This window comes from Anas platyrhynchos, chromosome 8 (assembly GCF_047663525.1).
Source record: "Anas platyrhynchos isolate ZD024472 breed Pekin duck chromosome 8, IASCAAS_PekinDuck_T2T, whole genome shotgun sequence".
In the NCBI taxonomy this organism is placed as follows: domain Eukaryota; kingdom Metazoa; phylum Chordata; class Aves; order Anseriformes; family Anatidae; genus Anas; species Anas platyrhynchos.
In genome coordinates this window covers 10,696,733-10,724,626 of record NC_092594.1, presented here as the reverse complement: position 1 = coordinate 10,724,626, position 27,894 = coordinate 10,696,733, and the positions used below count along the sequence as shown (strand labels likewise).

The following is a 27,894-nucleotide window of genomic DNA, read 5'->3' as shown; positions in this document are numbered from 1 at the left end:
TTTTTTTTCCAGGTTTCTGTCTCAGTAGGTGGGGCATTTCCAACAAGATAACCAAAAGAAAGAATAGTAGGAAATCTTAATCAATTTAATTCTACTATTTTTATACTAATGAACTGTCTGGAATGACAGAGCAGGAACTCAGCAGGAAAAGAACAATAGCGTGTTTACGCAGTACTGGTGAGTAATATAGGTCTAAATTTGGGAAGAATTTGGAAGCAAGGAGTTTGAGAATTCAGCTAGTATTGGAAGTTATGTAAAGAAATTGGAAGAAATGTAAAAAAATTAAATGCCTGCAAATATTATGCTACAAAACAGTTCATAGTTATTTTACTAGTTTCAGCTACTGGGGAACCTGCAGGCTACATTCAATGCCAGCTTGAACCATTAGTGGCTTCTGAAAAAGTAAACGGCTGAGTGGTCTTGCTAACTAAGTACAAGTGAGGAAGTCTTTATGAAGGAGTAAGATTAGCTGTAATTCAAAATGTTGGATGCTGACTTGGTAAGGCATATTGGCTCTGGACTTGGACTGGCGCACGCTTCACTGGGTTAGAAACTGTCTGGATAGCCGGGCCCAAAGAGTCGTGGTAAATGGAGTCAAGTCCAGTTGGAGGCCAGTCACTAGTGGCGTTCCCCAGGGCTCGGTGCTGGGGCCGGTCCTCTTTAACATCTTCATCAATGATCTGGACGAGGGCATTGAGTGCACCCTCAGTAAGTTTGCAGATGACACCAAGCTAGGTGCGTGTGTCGATCTGCTCGAGGGTAGGAAGGCTCTGCAGGAGGATCTGGATAGGCTGCACCAATGGGCTGAGGTCAACTGCATGAAGTTCAACAAGGCCAAGTGCCGGGTCCTGCACCTGGGGTGCAATAACCCCAAGCAGAGCTACAGGCTGGGAGATGAGTGGTTGGAGAGCTGCCAGGCAGAGAAGGACCTGGGAGTGATGGTGGATAGTTGGCTGAATATGAGCCAGCAATGTGCTCAGGTGGCCAAGAAGGCCAGCAGCATCCTGGCTTGTATCAGAAACAGTGTGACCAGCAGGGCTAGGGAGGTGATCGTCCCCCTGTACTTGGCTCTGGTGAGGCCGCACCTCGAGTACTGTGTTCAGTTTTGGGCCCCTCGCTACAAGAAGGACATGGAGGTGCTCGAGCGAGTCCAGAGAAGGGCGACGAAGCTGGTGAGGGGCCTGGAGAACAAGTCCTACGAGGAGCGGCTGAGGGAGCTGGGGTTGTTCAGCCTGGAGAAAAGGAGGCTCAGGGGCGACCTTATCGCTCTCTACAGGTACCTCAAAGGAGGCTGTAGTGAGGTGGGGCTTGGTCTGTTCTCCCACATGCCTGGTGACAGGACGAGGGGGAATGGGCTTAAGTTGCGCCAGGGGAGTTTTAGGTTGGATGTTAGGAAGAGCTTCTTTACTGAAAGGGTTGTGAGGCATTGGAATGGGCTGCCCAGGGAAGTGGTGGAGTCACCATCCCTGGAAGTCTTTAAAAGACGTTTAGATGTAGAGCTTAGGGATATGGTTTAGTGGGGACTGTTAGCGTTAGGTCAGAGGTTGGACTCGATGATCTTGAGGTCTCTTCCAACCTAGAAATTCTGTGATTCTGTGATTCTGTGATTTAACCTGTGATCTTGAGAGGACTGGAAAAAGGCATAAGAACGCTTATGGTGACAGAAAATGAGAACTGTCAGTGTAGAACAGAGTCTTTAAAGAAAAGAACAGTTTTTGAGGTTAACCTCTGCAGAGCTGAGAAGAGAAAATAAATATGCAAAGGGAAACTGGATGTGCTGAAGCTAGTACGTAAAGTTGCAGATGGTTTTATAATTAAGGAGAAAGATAGTCAAACTGAAATCCTGAAAATGAGATGAAGAATCTCATTTTGTTGAAGAGCAAGAAGAGATTTAAGATAACTTCTTAACTTACTTAGAAAGGAAAAGAAATTTAAAGAGGAGAACCAGGGTACCTATCGAGACACTTATGCAAGAAATGTTCATAAGTTTCATACACCTGATGTGAATTTAAATGCTATCACTTCCAAATGTTTTATCAAAAGAGAATAGCCAACTGGGCTATTGCTAGGAAACGTACGTGCTCTGAATCTTTTGAGATCTTCAGAGCTCACAGTTTTGTATGCCTGTTGTAAGTAAATATTTTTCAGGTTACAAGTAATATAAAATTATCCAATATTAAACAAGCTCAGTTGCACTCATTTTTTTCCGTTTTAATTCCCTACTATACCTGTTACATCACACTACATTCTCCAATGGTAGGAATTGCTGTTGAATCTAAATTATGCGTGAGGTTTCTTTCCGTAGTTCAAATGTTTTTTCATTGATAAGCTTTCTTAATAGATTCTTCTTGGTCAAAATTAAGACATTCCTATAGGAGCCAGGAAGAAGCCATTCAGTGGGCCTGCAACAGACACTGCTGATTGCCTGACATCTGGCGTCTGGATTCTCTTCAAGTGCTGGACCATCGTATTCTGTTATCTGTAAGTTGCTTCTCATACAGACTTCACTGGTCTCAGATTTATCATTGTGTTTTATCAGGTGGACTGACACGCAGCAAGTTCTTCATCAGGTCAGTTTATAAAAAGGAAGAAAAGAACTTTCATTGTTTTCCTGGTGTAAATGAAAGACTACAAGTGTCCTGTTCTGGAGATTAGAATCTCAATATATGCTCAGAGGTGTTATTTTCCTTGATTTCTCTGGAACTTAAATGCATTTAGTACAGAAAAAAAAAATGCATGCTTCTGGCAAGAGAAACTGCAGTGATCTGGCTTTTGCTTGATGTTCTTTCCTTGAGAAGTGGATACGTTCATTGGAAATAGAACAAATGGGTGTCACTTCCCATGCAAAAACCGTACAAAAGCTGGATACAGCCTAAAGCTGGTTTTTCACTTGCTGGGTTATGACAACTTCTCTTTTTCCTCTGTAATCTCAAATTATTTCCTCATAATCATGGTGATGTTACTGCAGTTCCCATTAGCGTCAGGATTTAAGAGTTTTCCTTTTCCTTTCCTATTCAGAGGGAAGTAGCTGTACTGATTTGAATATATGTGGGTGTATTTTACCTACAGCCACACAGTTGATGTTGGTTACCAAAACGTGGAAGAAAGCTGGTTAATTTATTGTTTTTTTTTTCCCCACCCAATTCTCTGGAACATCTGAAATCTACTGACTTTTAGTACCTAATTTACTCACCTGAGTTTTCAGTGTACTAAGCATTTCTTACTGCTTTAATTATTCAAGAGATAGTTCTAATTAACTTTAACTTTGGCTAAATGAGGCAAGGTTTGGATAAAAAGATTATTCTTTGTTTTCTAACTCCCCATTCATTCCTACAGTCCGTCTTCTACAGTAAAGGAACTGACAGTTTCTTTGAAAAAGTTATGTGTGAGTGTAAGTAATCTTTAATTCTCTTCTTTTCCTATTTTATAATGTGGATATGCAACCTTAATGGCATTTTTAACATAACATCCTTGAAAGTAATGTTTAGTACTGCAGAAATTTCTTCATGTTGTATCATTCTGACATAGACTGTGGAAATGCCTTATATTTACAGCTCCACTAGATGTGGCTGTATTGTTGAACTATGATGTATATTTACTTAGGACTATCCTGAGTATATGTAAACAAGAGCTGAAACGTTTTTTTTTTATTCTGAAGGGATTGTATGTTTGGTCACATCATACATAGTAGGTATGAGAAGATAATACCTCAATTTGGAAATAGCTGAGTTAAATAAATAAATAAATAGGTTAAAATTTACAGACTTGCAAGCGTTTTAAGGAACATCTTAAAATGAGTAGTGTGAACAACTATTTATTTTTGGATGCAGGTTATTAGCAATTATATTTTAAGAGCAGCATACATACCGTGAAGCCTGCTGGGGGCTTTGCTATAACCAGTCTGTTTTGTATGGAAGTTGCTGAAATACCAGTAATGCGTTTTAAACTCTAATGCAAACAAGAACCCAAAATTGTGTTTTCAGCTGTACTTGTGAAATAGCTATGTATGCAGGCATTCATATGCGTAGAGAACAAACATGGCTCAAAGCTTAACAGACCGAAACCTTTTATAAAGTATCAGATATGATGTTGACAATTTTCAGATTTTACCCAGGAAATGATTCTTTAATGACTATTAAGAAAACTGGTAGTGCTGAAAACATGCACAGTTCAGTGGATTTATTAAGGGGTGCAGATGCTTTAAAAATAATATTAATTGCCAGGCAGTTTCTCAAAGCCAAAAAGCCTTTATAGGGAAAAATACAGTAATTCCTATCAGTCAATTTTTACTCATGTACTATAAAGACAGTGAATATGGACTGGAGGGGTTTGTATGTCAAGACCAAATTTTATTTATTTATTTATTTATTTTCAGGTTGTCTTTGAAGTGCAATAAAGTAGCATAGGTCTAATGAGATTTCATGCTATTGCAGCCTGTAATTTGAAAACCATTGCATGAGAAATTTGAAAAGAAATATACAAATGAAACTGAAAAAAATATAGAGCTTTAAAAGTATTGAGAGCAATTCTCATAAACTTATTTATTTTACCCAAATAAATTTCTGAGATTATTAAAATTGCCCTGAGAGCTTAGACATAACTTGGGAAGGGCAGTACTTCCTAAATACTTCGGAAAACTGTCTGCTCTCTAGGTTTCGTAAAAGCCTGACTCATTCTCTTTTTAGAGAAAAGAGAGAAAACGGACTAAAACAGGAGATGTACTTTGGAAGGGACCATGAGACAGATTTTGTTTTATTAAGTCATGTCAATACAGAATTTGACTATGTAATTATTTTTTTTTGGTTGTTTCTACATATAGCTATTGATGTGGGAGTTTCTATGAAAGTGTTTTGATCAATAGTCATCTTCACTAGAACAAGTTTGGAAGTACAAAGCATTTCCATTTTTATTACCTGTATTTGATCCATGACTAATTGCTTTTATCCTGTGAGGTTGTGTTTCTGTAAATTTATCTGTACGGTCTTAATGAGCACATTGAAAGTCTGAAGCTAACCCTACAGCTGAATGAACAAAGTCATCAGTAGCTAGGAAGTGAGTTCAATTTAGTGATGAATTTTTCTTTTTTTGTGTGTATTTTTTAAGGATTTTAATTATTGTTATAGCACCTCAGAATATGAAGTACCTCACAGTGAGAATGAGAAGACAGGTCCTTAATTTGGGTAAGTTCATATCAGATTCTGATCTGGCATGTACTCAATGGTCAGTCTGCACAGAATTCACAGCTGTATGAAAGTTTAATTTCAGTGATTGAAAAGATTTGCAAACAGGGCACAGGGGCTGTACTAAAGTGAAATGCGTGAAGGCGGGGCCTTTTTAGCATTGGTAGCTAAGTTTTGAAAAACTAGGAAACTGGTTCAAGGTGGGGACTTCTATAGCATCTGCTGTTCTTTAACAAAATTTTCTAAAACACCTGCGTTTCTGTAACTGTCATACGGACATTTGGAGTTCTTTATTTTTCTCCCCTTTCTCCCCTTTTTTTGCTTCTTAATATTTTATACTTCTGTTGATGTCATCATCAAACTGGCTCTTAACCATTTTTCAAATAGATACCAAAATGTAACAAAAATTTGGAAATTACATTTAGCAAACTCTGGAAAACAGGTTGCATAGCAGAAGGAGGAATTTTGTTGCACTTCTATCACAGAGTCAATTCTTAGTACAGCCAGTACAAGGCAAGACTGACTTAAGAAAGAGATTAAAAATTTTTGTTCCTAAAAGCCGTACTGAAACCCAACTCTAAAATGGCTCTGCTTCTGGGAACTGGCTGTATGTTAACTTTATATATATCCGTACCCCATAATTGCAAAGGAATGCAGAAACAATCTCATTGTGAAAGTAGCTTTACAGTAAGTTGACTTGCCCCTAAATGTAGCACTCTTCTCTCCTAACTCCTAACTACAGAAATTCTTAGAAACTGCTCCATTCCACATGCAATGGCCTAGTATGACATTGTGTAAGTTGCAAGACCTTATAGTTTACAAATGTTACCTTTTTTTTTTTTTTTTTTTAATGTGCAATAGATGTGCTATATATTTTACTAAAACCTGTCTTTCTCGTGTTTTATATAAAGTAGCTCAACATGAATTGCCTAGAATTCATCTAGGGACACAGTGTAAGCTACATTGCATGTACTTACAGCTCTCCCAAATATTGCTCTCCATACCAGAGGAAAATGTCATTTTCCACTACTGTTGCTCCAATTGTATTAGCCCTGGAAAATTTTTGTTCAATAAGGGATGCACAGTAGGGCTGACTAGAGTAGTATCATTTGTGAACTAAGAGAACAAACTGCAGCAGCCTAATGCTGCATAGTAGTAGTTAGTTTCTAATGGTCCTAACAAAATTTCTTCTTTTGAAAGACATTTTAAATCTTATTTAGTTGGGTTTTATTGTTTCAAATAAAATGCCTTACCTTCCAGTTCTCCCTAAATGGCTGCATATAAAAAATATTGGAGGGAAAGTTCCAGTGACCTATTGCATTGTTCTAACATTATTTTTCCGAGCAAAGGCTGCTTGTCTTGGCAATCATTCACAATTATGAAGTCCTTCCAAAGGAAGATAAGGCTTCATCCTCTTTGAATTGGTCCAAAAAAAAAATAAAAAAAAAAATTCAGTGACTAGTGCTAATCCTTGCCAATAACTTTCTGAAGTTATTGCAAATAAATAACTTGCACTGCCTGATTAGTAGCAAGATTTATAGGGCCAATGTGAAGAAAATGGTGGAGGTTGGTCTGTTCTCCCACATGCCTGGTGACAGGATGAGGGGGAATGGGCTTAAGTTGCGCCAGGGGTGTTTTAGGTTGGATATTAGGAAGAACTTTTTTACTAAGAGGGTTGTGAGGCATTGGAGTGGGCTGCCCAGGGAAGTGGAGTCACCATCCCTGGAGGTCTTTAAAAGACGTTTAGATGCAGAGCTTAGGGATATGGTTTAGTGGAGGACTTGTTGGTGTTAGGTCAGAGGTTGGACTCGATGATCTTGAGGTCTCTTCCAACCTGGACAATTCCATGATTCTGTGAAAATCTCATGAATGTTTGTATAGCCAAATCACTCTGGTCACATATTTCTCTTTAGAGAAGCAAAGACAAAAATGGTAGTATGACTCAGTTCTCATTCAGGCATAGAATAAAAGCAATTATCTCCCTTATTTTTATTACTGGTTACTATGTTATTAACTCTGATGCTGTGCTACGTAATTACTTGATGGGCATTTATAAAAATGTGACGAGAATGTGTACTCACAAAGTGTATAATAGTATAAGGAATAGAATATATTACACAGGAAGGAAAAAAAAAAGATATCGAAGCTACCTACCTCAGAGAGACAAACTGTGGTCCTGCAAGTGAACACACAACAGTGAAGTCAAAAGCAAAACAAGTTATGCATGACTTTTTGTAACTGTTTTCCAAATTTTTTAAAGAAAACTAAAATTGAGACTGAGTTACCTATTTGCTTTTATATGGAGCTTATGTACCCTACAGTGGATACAGTTCTGAAGACTGACACAATTCAACGTGGACATATGTTGGTTTAGCATTTTAGGGGTCTAGAAGGATTGCAGTAAGACTTGGAATGTTGTGTTGCTCTCCGTCCCCTTTAATATTTCAGTTATGTCTTTAACTTTCCTATGTAATTCACATTGACACATTCACAGTGAGTATTTTCCATCACAGCTTGAATAGAGGCACACACTTCCACCAAGCTCGTAAAACAAAGTCACATAGGAGTTTCCATTGGAAACAGCGGTGCATGGGCTGCACTTGTAAACAGAGGTACAACCTGGTGTTACTGACATTCACCAGTAAAGTGAGAAAAATGTTTATAAATGATCTTACAGTTCAGTAACTCTGAGAACTCTGAGATAATTTCAAATACAAGTTCCTTGTTTTATGAAGAATTGGACCAAGAAGCTCATTGTCATAGTGAGTTGAGTTTCTCTTTTTCCTGTATAATCTCTAATTACTGACAAGATAAATGCAGATACAGCACTACCTGTAGCACTAGGAAACAAATGATTTATATTTTATGTAGCTTCACTAAAAGATAATTTGTAAGAGGCATTTTTGGTAGAAATTTTCTGTATGTACATAAATCAATGAGTAAAAACTTACTACAAAAGCAATGATAATACCAGAAGATAAATGTATATTCTTTTGTATACTTTTTTTTTTTTAATATGTATATCAATAATAATTTACTGTGTCAGTATATCTGTATATATCTAACAAAATGCAGAACAATTTTAAAATATTAGTGCAGGCCATAAAGTTTTGTATTGTAAGGAGTTTTAAACTGCAACTGGGAAAGAATATAATTTCAAAGGAACATAACAGGATAGGATCAAACTGCAGGTATAAACAACTAAATGTAAGTTGGGGATTTTTTTTGCAGTGTAGGAGTCTATATGGTCTATATGTGAACACTCATAGTTACTCAGATTTGGTAAAACTGGCCCAAATCCTACAGCTAAATGGAATGTATGTAAACCTTAGGATTTTTTTTCCTTTCTTTCTGCCTTTCTAGAACTTGATTAAAGGTCAAATATTAATCTCACAACCTAAACACAGGCAAATCCAACATTATAAATATCACAGCACAGGTGAAAAGAGGAAGATTAATTTTCTTATCTGAAAAGTAGCATGCATTGTGCCTTGATAAATGAGCATTCATCTCATTTCCAGTCAAGTGCTTTGCATTTCCGTGAATTAAATAGGCTTTGATTTCAGGTAATGATACTCTCTGATTACACGATACATTTTAGTTGGGAAACTTTCAGGAAGCTTCTTGTTTTTTTCCAACGATAAAATGCTAGATCCTTTCACAAATTTATATGCTCCAATATTTAACACTTTTCATATGTATTGTTCATTCGGTGTGGGTTCTGACTCTTTTTTTCATGTTGTGCTTTTTTTTTAATTGCTGAAGAAACAGTATTTTGCAATAAAATAAGACAACCCAACGAAGGAAATCATATCTCTAGTAAGGGGGAATACTATTGTGTTCAAATAAGGAAATTACTTAAAGAACTGCGTGATGAACTTGGCCTGCTATGTGCAGTCCTCATCTTCCTCTGAAGTGCGCGCTGTTGATTATTGCTTTTTTTTTTTTTTTTTCCAATGGTAAATGCTGCTGATGTGGCGAACAATCTGTTTCTCAGGCAATTTTGCCAGAGTACTGTGTAGTCTTGCACTTCTGGCCTGAGAGCTATGGGTCTCTCTGTCCAGGTGGCCAACTTTGTCAGGGCAATAAATTGATGTTCTTCTCTGTCACAGAGGAAGTGTGGAGAAGGGAAAATGGTCTTCCTTCCAAAGGATATTTGCCTTTGCCATAGTGATAGAAAAAGCTGATGAATAAATCAACCAGGAAAAAAAAAAGGGGGGGGGGGGGGTCAGAAAACTTATGGCAAAGGAAAAAACAATGAGAATATTGTATATGTCAGGACTCTGGTTGCCATTTCATAAACAAACTTCTTCCTATTTTTGTGTATTTTACTTGGATATCCTGTTTCTTTCTTTATCCACTGTGTGACATTTGGATTTCAAAAAGGACTGAATCCATGGAAAGGTTTCACATATGATATATTTGGAGAGGGTGGAGTTTCTTCTACTAAAATTCAGAAATGTTTGAAAAGTAATAATAGGTGCTACTGAAATGGTAAATGCCATTTTTTCTCTCAAGAAAGAATGGAAAGAAACGCATCGGGGGAAAAAAATAGTGATTCTTACAAAATATTAGGGATTTACTATTTCCTTCTTGTATTTTGAAAACAATTTTAACATGCATTTCCACATTGTGTTGCAAACCCAGCTTTCGCTTTTTGGATAATGATGTTCTTTGTGACAAAGTTTGCAAACTTTTGTACCTCAGCAAAGACTGCCTCCTAAAGTGCAGCTGTGCTTCATACTTGAGCCTTGGTCTGAGTTGCCTATCATAACAGAAAGTTCCCTGTAAAGTATTTATGAATCTTGTTCCTCTCAACTTCAGTTAAACTGATTCTGGGCAGTGAAATTGCATAGTTTTTTAGACTCTCCAGTTTCTAGTGGTAGTAAATAAGATGCTCTCAATTTTACAAAATCAGTTAGTACGACATTATAGAGCTGAAGGGGACAATGCAAAGTCTCGTAGTTTCTCTAGAAAATTATTTGAGTCCATTGGATTTTAGATTAGGTCAGAATGAAGACTCACATAAGAAGGTGATGAGCATAACTTTAGGAAAACTTACCTTCAGAGGTGGATGGCAACAGGCAGCTTTATAGCAGCACGTAGTGCAAAGTCAGCAGGTGGTGAAGCTGCTACGCAGAAGAAGCAGCAGCTTCTTTGAAGCTGGAAGATGGCAACAGCTGTTTTTCACAGCAAAAGCTTGGCAGTCTGTGTGCAAAATTGAGATGCTCTGAAGAGGTCATTTGATGAAGCTTAGTAGCATCCAAAATTCAGCAATGATTGAGACTGTTTTGTAGTTGCATGGAGAATAAAAGAGTCAAATAAGAGAGTCAATAGAGTTCCACTTCCAGATTTCTTAGACATTTATCAAATTTGTTTCTATGTGTTAATAAGATTTTATTATATTGAATTATACTCCCAAAACCACATACTAGATGCACAGAAACCATCTCTCTGAGTCCTTATGTAATCAAATGTATCACTTGTGATTCCCCTGTTCTTAGGCTTTTGCCTTTTCATCTGCTTTTGGCCAGTGTCAGAAAGAGATTTTTATCAAATACATGAGCACTTGCAGTGGATCAGTCAAAATTGTATCTAGACAAAATCCTAAATTTGATAAAACTCACTGGTGTGTCAAGGTCTGGATAATGTCATCTCTCTCTTCCCTATAAAAATACACTGAAGAGTACATTCAAACAAGATCTGAATTCCTGAAATAATGTAAATGGGGGAGGAGGAGTGAGATCTTGTGTACCAACTATCCCCTGCCTACTCTTCATTATTGTTCAAAGGTATAGAGGAATATTGAATTAAATGGAAAAATCCTCTTTGTCTTACAAAAGCATAGATCTTATGTCAAACATTTTGAAGTAAGATTACTTTTCTAGTATATTTGGAACCGTGTAATATAAGAGACAAACGTTATCAGTGGAATTTATAGATGGAAAAGGTTCCTTTTTATATAAGGAGGTAAAAACCCTAAATGTGTCATGTTTCATAATATGAGAATAGGAGACTAAGAATATTCTCTATAAAATTTTCTTCTATCTGAAATGTGCATGGTAGCACCATTTGTCCTTCCCTTTGAACTACTTGAGAAGATAAAACATTTTTCGTAAAATCTGTGAGATGCTGAGACTAATGATATTTCAGGTAGAGACTTTTTCTGGTTATCCATTCCCTGTTACACATTTTTTCCTCCCCCCTTTTTTTCATAAATATATATATCTAATTATATCATATCAAATTAAATTATCTTTATATATATTATTATATATTATATTAATATATTGTAATTATATTGTAAATTATATTATTATTATAAAATTTATATATAGTTTTTATGTATAAAATATATTTACATCTTCTGTTGTGTTTCATGGAACAATGTTAAGTGATTCCTGAGCAGAAAGCTGGCATTTGTCAGGAAATATTTCGAGTTCTTGAGTAAAAAGATCTTATGGTATTTGTAAGAATTTATTTTACTGCTCTTTCAAATAGCCTCCTGTTGTGTGGATCCTGGAAATTTTATGAAGAAGCTAATGACGGCATCTGACATTCATGCTTACATTGAGCAGTAAATTTCTCAGAGTAGAGCCTGTGTAAATTATCTCTGTGTAAACCACTGTTCCTCATTGTCAAGGTGGTAGATTGCATTCTTCTTTAACAGTGAGATTTTAAAGCTGCCTTGGGTTCCTGGGCACTTGCTCCATATTTGTTGGGGAAGCACAAAGCTGCTCTCACTTTTACTGAACGCTGCTGCGTATTGTAAAGAGATGTGACAATGCAGGCTATACTCGCTTTCATTCCAGGCTCTTGAAATGCCATGCACTTGACAGAGCTCTCTGAATAATCTAGGCATTTCTCTTTTGAAAGACAGCAAGCAATTAAAGCCCAGATAAATCTGGAAGTTCTCTGTCATGTTTCAAGTCGGGCTTCTATAGTGTATCACCTTCAGTGACCTTAAAGAGTAGCTATGAACCTGATATAGATGGCTTATAATGAGATTACCAAGAAATTACAGATGACTTCTTGCTTGGTTTTATGTACTATTTCTTCTAATTAGGTCCATCCAGGATTTCCAGTTATTCACAATGGTTTGTTTTATAGTTATGTGCCAGAAAGTGCTATTTCCAGTCATATCGAGTAGATAATTACATCAGTGAAAGCACTGAACTTGACTGTCCGAGTTTTTGTCACCTGAAAAAAGGTTGGAAGGGTAAAATTAATCTTAAAAGGCTAACTATACAATACAAATCCTGATAAAAATACATGAATACCATAGTACAAAATATGTTTATTAAAACATCAATATTTATAAGGAAGAGTAAGAAAAACAAATATCAACGTAAGTTTATAGGTAATTAGAAGAAAGATATATCTTTAAAAAGAATATTATGCAAAACTGATGATTAATTCATATCTACCATAACCCCCAGATCTAGTCTAAATTAATAATTTTTATACTGTGTTGTCTACTCCTTTTAATATCTAAGAAAGTAATATTGGCACTTGTAATAAGATCTTAATATGATGATCTAGTAGCTACTGGTAAATTGTTCAGATTAATTTAGTAATCTTTACCTGGGTAGTTATGTATTTTTAAAGATGCTGCTTATTTTTCTACTTTGTGATAAATTTGTGTTCATTCTTGTAATCATTTGCATATATATACATATATCTATATACTATCTTTCTATCTGTGTGTATATACATATATCTATGTACTTTATATTCGACCTGAAAAATTGTCCTCCTTTACATTAAATCTGCAAATCTTCTAGTCAGCTTGCTTAATAAATTTTATGAACTCCAGTTGGCAGGATAAAAGGAAATGTTTTTTTTTTTTTTTTCTAAAATTATTAGTCATCCTAAATTGTGTGTAAGCTGTATTTTCTGAACTCATAAGGTCCATAGGCTGACCTTAGAGCTAGAATGAATGTCTCTTCATACCACAAAATTCAATGTAGTCATGGCACAAGACACCTGAGTAATGTGCCAAAAAAAAAGGTCAGCAGCTGGATCATGGCATGATAGTGGGTAAATCAGTGTAATAAAATGTCAGCTAAAGGGTGATAGTTTTATATCAAATAATTTATATCAATAATACAGAACTACTAGAGAGTATTTATTTTCAGCGTAAGATAGTTGTGTTGTATTAATTCAAATAGTTTAGGAAACTAAGCCTTATATAATTTGCTCAAAATCTTAATGAATTAACCCTTGAACATGGCCCTGGAAATTCTTGTGCCCTGATGGCCTTACAAATACCAAGTCACTTTGCTGCTTGATGTCTTGAATACAGGAAGGCATTGCGTAGGTGTCTAATTTCAAGATCATGAGCCTACCAGAAGTTAAGTGGATTTGGTTCTCAATCCAGAAAAGGGTTCAACACTGCATATGTAACATTTTGATGACTTACCTTTTAGTACCTGGGCTGCACAGAAATGTTTTATGTTTCCTATTAGGATACTCCAGCTTTCAATTAAAAGCACTCACACTAGCTGCTTGGTTCTCTCTGATCCAGTCAATAGTGTTTTGGTTTTTCTATCAGTTAGAGAAATTTTTACAGAAAAAAAAAAAAAAAAGGTGGAGTATTTGTCTGGAGCTCAACTATTGGGGAGAGGTACTACTGTCTGTTCCTCATGCTGTAGAGTTGGTTAAAGTCAGAAATGAAGTCAATGGAGACAAAATATATCCAAGTAAAAAGGTTGGTTGTTCCTAACGAATCAGTATTCACACGCAATTCTGGGAAATTTCAGGAGGGATCCTTAGTTAAGAAGCATGGGAATATCAGAAGTCAAACATTTCTCAAGGTAATTCAGCACAGAGCTTTATCCTGCCTGACAGCAGTTTCAAACGTGTGTCACATTTCTTAAGTCACCTCTTATCACTACAGAGTAACGTGGTCTGTGATAGGTGACACAACCTTGAAAGTTATTCTTGCTCAGTTGCCTATTTCGGACAACAAGGATTTTGGCTTTGATGCTGTGCCAAGTAATTGTCTTGAAAGGGGAAGTAAATCCCAGGAACTCCCATCATTCTTACTCTTGCTTGTCTGGAAAAAAATCAATCGCTGATGTTTTTTATTACTTTGCTAATCCTCCATTAGCATATTCCTTCCATGAAAGTGTTAATAAGGCGAGTAGCTAGGATGATAGTTAACTCTGGGTGGTGGGGAAGAAAACAGTATAAGTCATAAAACAGCGTGTTGTTGGTTTAGGATAGAGCACATTCAAAAACAGAAAGAAGAGATGCCAGGTCCTTAAAGTGTCACTTTGTTAGTGTATGTACATACAGCCACATATTTTGCTGCTGCAAAATGCTCTCTTGGATGTTTGGCTTGATGGAAGTGAAAATCAGTTTGTTTTTTCTTGTTTCTAATTGGAGGGTTGTTTACTATAGAACTTCCAGCCCACCTACAGAGACAGAGAAGTGGCGATATCTAGATCAAAAAAGACTTCCATATGTGCCAGTTAAAAATAAATACATTGAGCGTTCCCCATAATCCTTTCCCATGTGGAAGGTTTGAAAATGATGATTCTTGAATCATGCAATGTTAAGTCTTTGTGATATCTGTACAATACTGCTAGTGAGGTGGTCTACTTTGGGATTACAAAGGTAACATTTATATAACACAGTGCAGCAAAAATAATATCTATACTGCTGAACACAGCTCTTCAGAGTAAGAACTATCATAAAAGAATAAAGAATATAGTTTGTGATAGACAAGTTTCAGGACAGATAATCAGCTAGTAGCGGTGCAGCTATCAGTAGTCTGTCTAGGGAGAGTCAAAGTTCTTCATTTGTTTCTGATGTGTCTATTTGGCTTCTGATCCACCTGGAATGATCTGTTACAGAACTTGCTCTCATCGTTACCCTTTTTCTTTCTGGCTGTGTAGGGACATACTTGTCCTCATGACTGAAGGACGGAAACGAGATGGGAAATAGGGAAGTGACTGATCTCCGTTTTCCCATAGTCTGGTATCTACAAGTGCCTTGGGGAGGATCTGCTGGCAATTAATAATGGAGGTTGGTTGAAAGTGTTCCTCTACCCTCTTCTTGACTGATTTAATCTAATGATGCGAAGTGCTGGCCTTAACGATGTACACAACAGATTTACTGGTATTGGGATTTCACATGGGGTGCTGGGAGAATTAAGTAACTCAGCTGTATTCATTAAATGTTTTGGTTTACTTTATCTTACCATATCCCAGGTCCTAGCCAGTGTCTGCGCTTTTACCCAAATTCCACTTTATTTCTTTACTCTGACCATTTTGAATTAGTTTTGTCTGAAAAGTTGCAATTCCAGTGAGAACAAATGACTTGGATATATCTCAGTACTTTTAGCTCAAAATAGGTCTGAGCTTCTACAGTCACAAAAACATTTTGAAAACTCCAAGGGTGTACTTGAATTTGGTTCTTGATATATACTGGAGTGTATTTACCGGAGTGTATTTCAAAATAGGGAACTTTTTTTTTTTTTTTAACATATGTCTTCGTGAAGAGTGGTGCTCAGCTACTCAAACTGATTAAGTTTTACTTCAAGTACTTTGCTTAATACTTTAAGGAATGTGTGGGTTTAAAGGTTAGCCAACAGTTTCACTTCCAGCCCTGCTGGATCTAAAAAACTTTTTTCTTTATTTTCAGAAATAAGATTTGGGATTTCCACAGCTTGTTTTTTTGGCAGCAACAACTGAGTAAGATCAAAAGTAGGGACTTTTCTTTTCAGTAGCTGCGATTTACTTCATAATGAACTTTTTGTTTCTTCTGTGAAGTGAAACAGACAATGTCTCTGAAGAGAATAAGATATTAGCTATTTTGTAGTCTATGCAAATTATAACACACTTGTGTTTTTATGTTATCTGATATTTTTTGTGTATTTTGGGTGACTTTAGTTGCTGTGCAGTTACTAACCAAACAGGAAGTGTCATAGCTGGTGAGCTGGTGCCTGAGAAAGATAACGAAGGAAGTCAATGCATATGTTTTAGTTGCTGTTGGTGGTTTTTAATAGACAGTGTTTCAGAAATTCCAGAAAAGGTAAAGAAGCAGATGATAAATCTTTAAGTTGTTTCTTTTTTACCTTTCTTCAATAGATGACAAGTTAGATGTGGAGTACAATTGTAAGGTGTGATGTGGGTTACAGGGTAAGGCGTTGGTGTTCTTTTTGTAACTAGGAACAAAGTTACAATTCCTGAAACAGGCACAATCCTTTAAATAGATCTGCAAGTAGATCCCATCCTTGTCATCCAGAGATGAAAATTATGGGGAGTCAGTGATGCTCTCCTCCCCATCTTGGGGTTACACAGAATTTGTACTATTGCCAGGTGATAAGAAAGAAGGCGAAGGGAGTTAAGGAAAGCAAAGGGTCAGGAAAGTACTGGGAACCAAAAAGCCAGTAGGCACTGAGGAAGGAAAAACGGTATATAACCCATATAACAGTCTATTGAGGTTACTGAGCACTGAGAGGCTGAGGCTACCATATCATTGCCCGCTGTACAGGTCAGCAGTATTCATACGTGTCCTCCAGGTTCATGTTTCTTCAATTACTTGATCATGTAATTACTTGATCATACTTACTGAAGATGCTTAGTAATAAATATGCTTGCATATCTTTCTGTGTTGGGGCCATATATAGAAATAATTATTCCAGCAGTATGTATTTTTTAGTAGAAATCCCAAGCGGTGGCTCTAGATGCAGAGATTGTGCTGAAGCACTACATAGTATTTTTAACTGGCACAGGAAACAGAAAGTGAAATCAGGCCAGTTTCCTTCTAACTTTTTTTTTTTTTTTTTTTTTTTTTTTTTTTTTTTAATCCCCTATGCCAAAAGAGAAGGATTAACCCTCTTGGCAGTAAATCACAAAATCAGTGGTGAAGGTATTAGGAGACCAGATTCAGCATTACTCTTAGCCTTTCAGCTTTCCCCTAACAGTCTCCTTCACACAGTTAAGAACATCAGAAATGCAGAAATAGGGTTTGAAATGTTGGATAACTAGCTTCCTGCATAATGCACATTATGTTCATTATTATATGTTAGTTCATTTAAGGCATCGAGAACTTATGATCTCTCTTTGACTAGAGGAAATTAAGTGGAATTTGTTTCTAGATATTTAACGTGGTTGTAGAAGTATGAATTAAAGCAAATGCTTAGAAAAGTTCTGACGTGGCTTTCTTGTCCTATGTTCCAGAAGAGGTCATAACTAAGTTTCGGTTTCCTGAAGGACATTTGTTTTTTCTGATGCCAGGCCAAAAATGATGTGTTCACTATTTCCAAACTGCCTTCTGAGACACACATTTGTTTTATCTTTGTTTGTCCACCAAAGCCTGAGAAAAGTCTCTTTTGATTACTAGATGTATTGGGAAAACATTTATTTATGTCCTAGTGCTTAATTCTTTCAATCTTTTGTGTCTTTAGCAATATTATTATTATTATTATTACTTTTAATACTGGTTACATTCCAGTGTTCATTATGCTCTGCGTGTGTCTGAATTTCTTCCAGTTGATCCTATAATGCTTGTGAATCTAGAAGCATCCTCTATTTTTTATCACCAGCATCCTCCACTGTGCCATTTGAAAAGCTGGAGTTGAACTCTTGACAACCCTTCAAACTTGCCAGCTGCTTTCTGCCTGTTTTCAAACAGAACAGCCAGTTCTGAAAACAAGCAAACTGGATATTCACTTTCCTATTTGCAGGTTGATGTTGAGGATAACAGAGACAATAATTAAGTACATTTTAAGAAATTTCTGAATTTCCTGGCAGATCTAGAATCTGAATATGTATTGGCTCATCTTGCTCTTACCTATTCTGTCTGATTAAACTTGATCACTCAGTATAGTAGTCCCTCTGGTAAGGATCCAACTCCAGTTAATGGCAGCTGTCCAGTTTAATTTAGTGGGAGCCGTATCAGAGTTATTTCCTATTCTGAGTTATCTGATTAAAGGTTTGATTACAGTTTTTCCAGCATGCGGATATGGCCTTCTATGTTTATATCTTCTTGTGTCTAGAAACTGATTTCCCAGAAATAGGGAAAGTTTGCCTTTTCTCCCTCAGCTTAGACTGCGATTATTTAAGCAATCAAACCAAAATTTTCATCTCTTATTTCTCTCTGGCTGTGATTAAGAAGTATTTATTTGCAACTTAAGTAGGAGAATATAGTTCCTACTTTTTTCTCTGGTCAGATTTTTGTTTACAGAATTTGATAAACAATACTTCCAGAACAGTCTGTTTCTTGCATTTTCTGAGACTTACGAGAATTTTTATTTGTCTTCCTCCTCCTTCTCTAATAAAAACGGTAACTATGATAATAAAATAACACATTATAGGAGAATCCACTGTGACAGTTTTAGTTTTAGTGAGTTTTGTTTGGGCATTTCTAGCTTTTTTGTATTTCCCTGCTTATTGTCTTCTACATAATTCTTGGGTTCTTTTGTTTATTGTTATTGCTATTAATATTACTGGTCTGAAGACATTTTCTGACATTACAATTCTAACTTCCCACAATTATTACATCCCTTTTATATTTGAGTTCATGAAGAGTATATAAAGGGGGGGAAAATGTCCAATGCTTCTTACTTTGCCTCGTGTAAGATCTTTGACAGAGTCATGAATGTAGTTACTACATTGTGCTTTGGTGTTTCTATGGAATCATAGAATGGCTTGGGTTGGAAGGGACCTTAAAGATCATCTAACACCAACCCCCCTGCCGTAGGCACAGGGATGCCACCCACTAGATCAGGTAGGACAAGGCTCCATCCAGCCTGGCCTTAAACACCTCCAGGGACGGGGCATCCACAACTTCTCTTTGCAACATGTTCCAGAGCCTCACTACCCTTACAGTGAAGAATTTCCTCCTTATATCTAGTCTAAATCTATCTTCTTTAAGTTTAAGAACATTCCCCCTTGTCCTATCCTTATCTACCCAAGTAGCTTTTCCAGTTGGGCTATACCTTGACAAATATATAAATGTGGTGGAAACTATAGTCAGAGAAAAAATCATTTTAAAAAAAAAAAAAATTAATCTGAAGAAGACATCATGCCTGTAGGCCAGCAGGAGCTTTACATCTTCCAGTACTAATCTCACCCGAATGTGAGATTTTAGAGCTAGCATTAGGTTAATGACCATAAAATATGCATGGCTCAAAAAGGATTAGATTAATGTAGGACAAATGTTTCAGCAATTAAATTTCTTCAGCATTGACAGCATTATTTCTTCAGTCTTCATTTTTCCAATTTATTACTCATTTACTAAATAGCTGAATTTATGTCCTTTATAAAATATGCTTCATGATGACAATATTTCATAGATATCAAATAGTCAAATTTTTGCATACCAAATCATTTGTCAGAAATATTTTAAAAACATGTATGTTTTACACAGAATTTCTTGCTGCTTTTGTTTAGTGATGCATGTTTGAACAATATGAACTACCCAAGTTGTTGAGGTTTGGAAGCCTTTATCCATTCTTTGCACTCATAGCATTTCCTAATTTAAAATTACATGCAGAAAATGTAACTTTATTTTTTCCTAATATTGTCTCTTTATTAGCCAGGAGTAGTAGTCCTCAGAAATAGTCTTTGTTCCCAACTGCATATGTATATCCATTGGATGCCTAACACTGAAGATAATCCTTGAGCTGCATATTTTCAACTTCTGTACTTCAGTTATACAGAAATGGGACATGAGAGACCTTAGAGGCATATCAGTAATGTAATACAGAGCAGTAGCATCTTGAAAGAGGGACATTTTAGGGACATTGTTGAAGTAGAATTTAGAAAATGAGTTCATTCAGTTTGTCTGAACATGATGATCTTAATTCAAGCTGAGCAAGCTAGATCTGCAGACTTCTGTTAGCTGGCTGACTTCATTATTAAGGATCAAAAATACTTAGTAACATGAGTAGCATTACCTCTGGGAGTGCTAGTAGTTTTCAAAAGAAATACTGAGCTAGGTAAAATTATTCATCAAAGAACATTGTTTTCTCCAGTTGGCTCAGTTTTGACTCTCAAGTTTTCTCCAATGACTCAGTCCCATTAAAATGTTTGCTCTGAAAACAAACCTGAATAACTTCTCCATCTCAGATATAGTTCCGTTCCTTACACGTAATTACCCACATCCATTCATTTTATCAGTCATATGCCAGATCAGATATTGACTTGTTTTTTTTTTTTTTTTTTTTTTTTTTTTTTTTTTTTTTTAAAAGTGTTCTAGGAACTCCATTACAAGTGTTAATATTTATTTTCTTGCGCTTTAAGTTTTGCATTTAAAAAAGCAGCAGAGGGCGCTGAGACTGCTGGCACAGCCCTGCATGGATCTCTTCCTCCGTACCCTGGATTTCCCCATCATGGGATTTCCCGCTCCACTTCAAGAGCCTTTATAAAGAGCTCACTGCAGCGATTATCATAAACAGTTGCAGAGCAGCAGGCTCTCATTGTGCTTCTTCAGAGAAAATAAAGCGAGGCTTTTTTTTTTTTTTTTTTTCCTTATAACAGCAATTCTAAATGTTAAAAAAGATGGGAAGAATAAACCAAGCTGTGCTAATTATTTTGTATGTGTTAATAACTGGTAAGTTGGGAAGGTTTGTTTCTTTATTTGCTTTCAATTTTCTTAATTGTAAATTGACCTACAATTTACTGTTTTATTGTTCTCTCTCTTTGTTTGGTTTGCTTTTACATTCCAGTGAATGCAACTGTCAATTAAGTAGTTCTTTCAAAATGTCAATAAGTTTATTTTTGGCATTTATTTTGAGCTGTTCTTTGCTCCACAATGACTCTTATTGAATTTGGCTAAAAGATAGTCTTGGAGACAACTGCAGTACATCACTGTATGTCTGGTTTTTACTGCCATACCTGACAGTACCAGTCAAGCTTGGTACTAAATGCCCTGTTGAAAGCAATTCTGCAGTTGTCCTTACTATCTTATTTACCATCCATCCCCACAAATGTTACAAAGGTTTAGAACTAGATCCACCTGGTAGAAAAGTTATATTGTACCAATGCATTTATTTTCATTGACCACATTGGTTTTATACATTTTTTACTCATCAGAACTATCTGTTAGGATCATCTGAATCTGTGTTAACTATGACAAAAATAGTGATTTTTATGGGGTATTTTGGAAATGTAAACCATTGTATCATCTGTTAATTTAACCTCAGCACAATTGTAAACTTGTAAAATAATAAGCTCTTGTCACAGTAGAAGAAGAGGGGAAATAAATGTTAAGAATGCTACTGAGTTTATGTATGTTCTCCCTATTGTAGTTAAAGCCTTTGAAATGGAGATTATACCTGCTAGCAAAATTGTTGTACAGATTGGAGAAATGCTCGTACTCACATGCAATACTACTGGCTGTGCATCACCAAGTTTTTCATGGAGAACCCAAATGGACCACCCTCTTGGAGGAACAGTGAACAACTACAGGACGTACTCTACCTTGACTATGAATCCAGTTAGTATTGAGAATTATAATGATTATCTGTGTACTGCCTTCTGCAATGAAAAAGGGAAAAAGGAGAAGAGTATCAAAGTTGAACTTTACTGTAAGTAAAAACTACTTTTACTTAGGTAGTACTCATTCATTTAAAAAAAAAAAAAAAAAAGATGAATTGTTCTTAGACATTGCAGCTGGTATTTAACTGATAATGATAGAATAAGGAGTCTGATAAAGCTCAACGTATGTTTCCTTGTAAAGATTCCTCTGTCTGTTCAGGATGTTCTCAGCCCCTTTTTGCTTAGCTTTCTATCTTGAAGATAGTATGTATTGCTCTTATTTGTTTTTATTGTTGGTAATACTTGAAAGCCAGAGCATAGACTCCCCAAAACTTTTATAGTGCTTGACCAAAACAAAAACAACACAAGAAAAAAAAAATCAGCATGGTAGAGATGGACATATATGGGAAAGCTATAAGTGCAAAACACCTAATCAAAGTCTTTGCAGTTTGCAGAGGGATGATCCAGATGTCTAAACTTGTCAGATGCCTCTGTTTACCTAGGTAGCTATACCACTGCCTAGGTGCCTTGTTGGATTTTATTAACTCATCTGTATATTTCAACAACTGTACGAATGTATTACCTGTTGGTGTGTGAACTGCTTATAAAAGACCTGTATATTTTCAAGGTATGTTTTGTAATAGAGTTGATATAAGGTTGTGTTCTGAACACATCTAAACTGAAGGTGTGTGATGTCTGGATCTTGCTCTTATGTTGACTCTAGGGCCAATCTCAAGTAGACTAAAGAAAAGTGTTTTGTTCATACAGCTTTCCCCAGTGATCCTGTCATTGAGGTCAGCACATCATTAGTTGCCGGGGAACCAGCCACTGTCATCTGTAAAATTCCTGATGTGTTTCCTTCTGATCGCCTGGAAGTACTCTTAATGAAAGAGGGACACACTCTTCATGCAAAAGATTTCTCTGAAGATGACAGCAGAAATAAAGAAACAAAAACTGTGACATACTCATTTAACCCCACAACTGAAGATATTGGGAAAGAGATTACTTGTGTGGCCAAATTGCCAATTGCTAACATGGACTTTGAGCCCAAAGAAAGAGTTACTTCTCTGAAACTGAATGCAAACTGTAAGTGTTTTTATATCAGGGCTTTCATACCAAATACTGTTTAATGTTATGGTTCATTAAATAGATTTATGAAGTTTGTGCTATAAATCATTAATAATCTGCACTTCTTTGTATTTATATAGTCTATTGCCTAGGATCTATGTTAAACTGTAGCAATTGTATTGCAAAAATATCAAAGCTAGGATATGCCTTTTATTTCTTAAATGTTATCTCTGAGCACAGTCTTTTAACATCTTTGTGGAACAGATAATGGTTTCATGTTCAAACGCCAGGGCATAGAAATTTAATGTTTTTATTCAGTAATGGTCATTGAGAAGCTTGTGCATATTGCCTTAAGCACCTGCTGTTGTTCATGACGGAATTTAATCTGTCCTGTGGTAACTCATCTGTCACTCTCATATCTTGGGCCCTGGTGCTCAATCAGAAAGTTGAAGACCAGAAGAAAAATGACAGTATGCAGAAAAACAATTATTTTTAAAATTGCCATGGTATGCTTAGCAATTTCAGGTTTATAGACTTAACAGGGAGACAAATGTAAGAGTAAACAAACACTAGCTTCGCTTTCAAAACTGCAAACTAAATGTCTAATCAAGTCTGGCAAAAGAGCTCTACTACACTAATGCTATCCACATTATTCATTTTTCCTTTGTAGTGCATGCAACACACCCGTAGAGAAGCTACTGTTAAAGATGTACATATCATTCTTCAATAACATGTTGACCTTGTCTTTCTTCTGTTTTCTTCCAGTTGGCCCACAAAATACTATCATTACTGTATCTCCAAGCAACTTTACAGTGGAAGGCAACCCTCTAAAACTCACTTGTGTGACTGAGAGTAATCCACCAGCACAAGTAGTTTGGAGCAAACATCTGGCTGATGGAAACATTGAGCATTTTATAGAAAACAATGTCCTTTCTATTCCTCATGCTCGTTTCACTGACTCAGGACTGTATATCTGTGAAGTAATTAATCTTGTAACTAATAAAACAGAAAAAGCAACAGTTGACATTTTTATACAAGGTACAAGTCTACTTGAATTTAATTCAGTAACAAGTCTGTGTATTGGGTTGGAGGGTGCTGACATACTGATATATAGGAAATTAAGAAGCTTTCCTTACGTTTTCAGGGTTTAACTTACAGTTTACTAATGTTCTTTAAGGCTATGCTTTTAATTTCTATGCTTAATTTTCAGCTAATCCTCTAAGGCTGTACATACATACCTCTGTATGTTTATTGCAATGCAACACTCAAAGTGATAAAAGAATCTGAAGAACTGGTATTTTGGGGGATACTTATTTCCTTGAAATAAGCTGTAGGAATAGTCTGTAGAAATAGTCCGTAGCAATTTCACGGCAACATCTCAGGACAGGTAGTTTTAGTGATTAGTAAATTTAGTGGTCATTTAATAGTACTACTTTGTGTACTACTTAGTGGTCATTTAATAGTACTACAAACTACTTTGGACTATATTTTGTTGTTGTTGTTGTTCTGATTATTGTGCTACTGCTGTTTTAGTAGAGCCAAATATTTCAGATGGAATCTGAGACCAAAACCAAAATGAGGAAATACTTGAGTGAGCAGTTCTTGATTTCATAAAAACCTCCACTATCTTTAGGATTATTTTTGCCTTATGCAGAATTAACATAACTAATGATATTTAAGTGGTTTAGCATAGATTGCAGACACATTCCACATTAAGTGTCACTTCATTTTTTCCGTACTTATTTTCTGCTGCACATTGGTAGTCAGTTCCATTTACAAATGTCACAGATGGAAGAAGGAGAACTCTTGCTGTAAGGCTCCATGCCTACACTGTCAGTGTCTACGCTATTCCTTAAAATAATCTTGTGAGGAGGGTTACTCTCAGCAGGAAGTTGTATGGAAACATTTTTCCTACTTGAACTGTTGTAGAAGACTCAGTGCAGAGTTCTACAATTTTAGGGGCACCTGCGTGACAAGAAAAAATGGAGACAAAAGGTGGCCCCAACGCCACTGTCATTTAGGTATCTTTAAATAATTAAGGGTGAAATCTGCCTTAGTACAGATAGCTTATATGAAGTTCTTCATGTCAGTTGAGTTTTCATCACTCCTTTGAATTGGCAAACATGCATGAGACAAAGAACCTATGCAGAGAAGTGCCTGTGTTTTCCATCAAATAGTTCTTGGTATAGGATCCAGTTACCTGCATACAAAAGATTCAAAGAGAAAATACAAGCTAATTTTTTTCTGTGGAGGAGACTACAGCGCACCTTTTGGCTTTCCTTTGAGCTACAACTTCATAGACTGTTCTTGCAACTGCCATTTAAGCTATGCCAAATGTTGACTCCTCAACTAATATGAAATGATTGCAGTTTCATTTCAGTAGTAAGTGGATTTCTCTACTTAAGCCCTGCTGCTGTTTATTACATGACAACGAAGTAGTATATAGGGGTTATTTCTGGCACTAATCTATGTCTTTTCATTATTCTCTACTTGTAGCGCCACCAAAAAATACAACACTTTCAATTTTCCCTTCAAGTGTGGTGAAGCAAGGAGAAAGTGTTACCATCTCTTGCACATCTGCAGATGTTCCAGCTGTTCAGATTACCCTGAGGAAGAAAATAGGTGATGTGATCACAACCCTTGAAACAGAAGATGGCAAATACACCATAGACAAGGCTCAACTAAAGGATGCAGGAATATATGAATGCATATCCATTAACAAACTTGGAAATCAGTCTCAGCACATAGTACTTGATGTCAAAGGTAAGTTAAAATAACTACCGTACAGAGTTAATATTTGGTTTAGATGGATGGAATGACGATGTCTTTAAAAAACTGAGATGAGTTGCACAGGTTCTTGACATAAGTGGTAGGGTATTAGTGGTGATGAAAACTTCTGTCTGGATTTGCAGAGCACAAAATATTTGCTTATTCAAAATATTTCATATTTCCACTTCCCCCCCAACTTTAAAAACAGGATTTAAAATTGTGGAAGCTGGTGAAAAGCTGTTATTTTAGGACTTCTTTGCCTTTTGTACTTCTTTTCTATTGAAAGAGGACCTTGGGATCTATTGGTCTGTGTCCTTTCATGAACTCAAATGAATACACAGTGAATTTAAAACAAGAGAAGAAAAGGCTCCATATAATGTAAAGATACACAGAATACCCCCATCAAAATGTTCTTTCTGTCAATTGCTGTTGGATGAAGTATGTGTGGGATAGCCAGTGACAGAGTAGTGTCTGTCTAATATTCTAAAGCTTGAAGAATGTAGTGAATTCATCAGCTGGATTAGTACTTCTCATATACAAGCCGCTGATACTTTGTGAGTTTTGGTGTTTGTTTTTTTTTTTTTTTTGCTTCTGTTTATTTCTAATTTGTATGTTGTGTTTCTTTTCAGTTCCTCCTCAAAATATTACCGTGTTAGTATATCCATCAGAAAATGTTAAAGAAGGAGAAAATGTCACTATAACATGTAGCACATACAGTAACCCACCGTCACAGATGGTCCTGAAAAAGGTTCACCAAGAGAGAGAAATTATTCTGCCATCAGTGAATGGAACCTTTACACTCTACAATGTCACCAAAAACGATACAGGCAAATATTTGCTTGATGTTTTCAATGAGGTTGGAAACAATATCAAAGTGATAGAGATAGCTGTTATAGGTAAGTCAATGTATTACCTTAAACTTATTTTGTTTGCACCTTCCAATGAATTTTGTGTCCAGGTGAGCAAAACTAGTTCACAGATAGTTTTCACAGCTGATATTTCACAAAAATACTGCACATAACATTAACTAATAAATAAAAAAAAATAACAGGACATCTGGTGAGAACCTCTTTTCAGCATGGATGTTGTCTCTGCTACCTGAGTTGGCCTAGTAGCTTTAAGGATATGGCTAGAAAAAGGTGGATTCTGGCTCCATTCTGTCCCCTGCATGAACTACACATGATGTTCTTCTTGTATTCTTTATGAACTCCATGGTAATCTTTATTGTAGATTATATCAGATGAGTCTGAACATGCTTAGCATACTGAAGACCAAGATACCTGCCAAGAATTAAAGTAGTACTGTGAAGTTACTAAAGAAAACAAACAAACAACAACCAAAAAAAAACAAAACAAAACAAAAAAAAAACATAAGGAAAAGGTTTTGAAATGTGCTTTGTGCATGAAAACAGAAAATGTGTTCCAATGAAGGTCATTAATAGCTCTGCTTTTAGTTATACATGTATATCCATTTGAATCAATTTTTACACAACTTTTTTTCCTTTTGTCTCCATTTTCAGGAAAATTGGAAAAAAGACATCAAATGATGCCACTGATTATTGCATTCTCTTGCACAACAGCAATAGCGATACCTGTGGTTGCAATTTTGATCTACGTGTCAAGAAAAGCGAAGATAAATGGATCCTACAGTCTTGTTAAAGCACTGAGACTGAAAGTGTGACTGTGTGAATATAAGTCTAAGTAGTTCATAGTAAGCAATGTTATTTATTGTTGTGACTGGCTCTACTCCTCTACATTTGGTAACAAGTGACTTAAGAACACTATCGTGTGATAGTAAATGGAAATTTTTTCAAGTCTTGTTAAGAATTTCAGTATTTAAATGAAAGGGAAGGCCAGCATCCTGTCCTAAGAATAGATAATACACTTCCGTGTCGAAGCAGGCTGAACAGAGTTCCTTGGAGAACTAGGTTTGTACATAGCGTATAAATTGTGTTATAAATATGTTCAACTGGATATCAGTTTGTAAAATTGCAGTCTCTGCAACTGTACATAGATTTTGTTAATTCAGAAATACAAATCAGCATTACTTGAGCTGATCAGATGATATTTTATTTTGTATTATTTCACAGAGTGACTGTTTTTAATATAATCTTTCTGCTTGTGGTAATGTTTGGAAAATGTTCTCTTTTCATTTATTTTACCATAAACTCTGTACCTCCAAAGAAGTTACACAATCACTGGGCTGTACACTTTCAATTATTTTAAATTAATTTACGATCTGAAGACTTGCTCGTGAAATATTGTATTTTAGTTAGTGAATATATTATTATGAATATTATTCAGAAAGTGGCTGGGATTATATGTTAGTTTTAGGACAGCGAAGGTGTTTATGTAGGATTCAGTCATTCACTAATTAATGGTAGT

The 27,894-nt window shown here is 36.0% G+C and overlaps 1 protein-coding gene across 6 annotated transcripts; it reads left to right on the top strand.

The window, feature by feature from the left end:
* Window positions 1-24: 24 nt before the first annotated feature.
* On the top strand, window positions 25-27,633 carry VCAM1 (vascular cell adhesion molecule 1). 6 transcript variants are annotated; one of them, XM_021271887.4, is made up of 11 exons: window positions 26-177; window positions 2,364-2,481; window positions 3,337-3,391; window positions 5,104-5,180; window positions 15,083-15,212; window positions 21,445-21,723; window positions 22,442-22,759; window positions 23,507-23,779; window positions 25,238-25,504; window positions 26,140-26,406; window positions 27,030-27,633. In XM_021271887.4, exons 6-11 carry the CDS (start codon window positions 21,459-21,461, stop codon window positions 27,188-27,190), a joined length of 1,551 nt encoding a protein of 516 aa, XP_021127562.3. In that variant the 5' UTR covers window positions 26-177; window positions 2,364-2,481; window positions 3,337-3,391; window positions 5,104-5,180; window positions 15,083-15,212; window positions 21,445-21,458; the 3' UTR covers window positions 27,191-27,633. The 6 variants fall into 6 exon arrangements, with proteins under 6 accessions (XP_071897849.1, XP_021127562.3, XP_038038603.2 ...); XM_072041748.1 differs by lacking the exon at window positions 15,083-15,212 and having other exon boundaries at window positions 25-177; XM_072041750.1 differs by lacking the exons at window positions 26-177; window positions 2,364-2,481 and having other exon boundaries at window positions 3,373-3,391; window positions 5,124-5,180.
* Window positions 27,634-27,894: the final 261 nt, after the last annotated feature.

Excerpts from the sequence above, each read along its gene's own strand:
- VCAM1 (XM_038182675.2), top strand. The coding sequence starts at position 3,274 with ATGAGGCAAGGTTTGGATAAAAAGATTATTCTTTGTTTTCTAACTCCC. Across the intron at positions 5,181-21,444 it reads AAGACAGGTCCTTAATTTGG|TTAAAGCCTTTGAAATGGAG; the intron begins GTAAGTTCATAT and ends TCCCTATTGTAG. Across the intron at positions 21,724-22,441 it reads TATCAAAGTTGAACTTTACT|CTTTCCCCAGTGATCCTGTC; the intron begins GTAAGTAAAAAC and ends TTGTTCATACAG.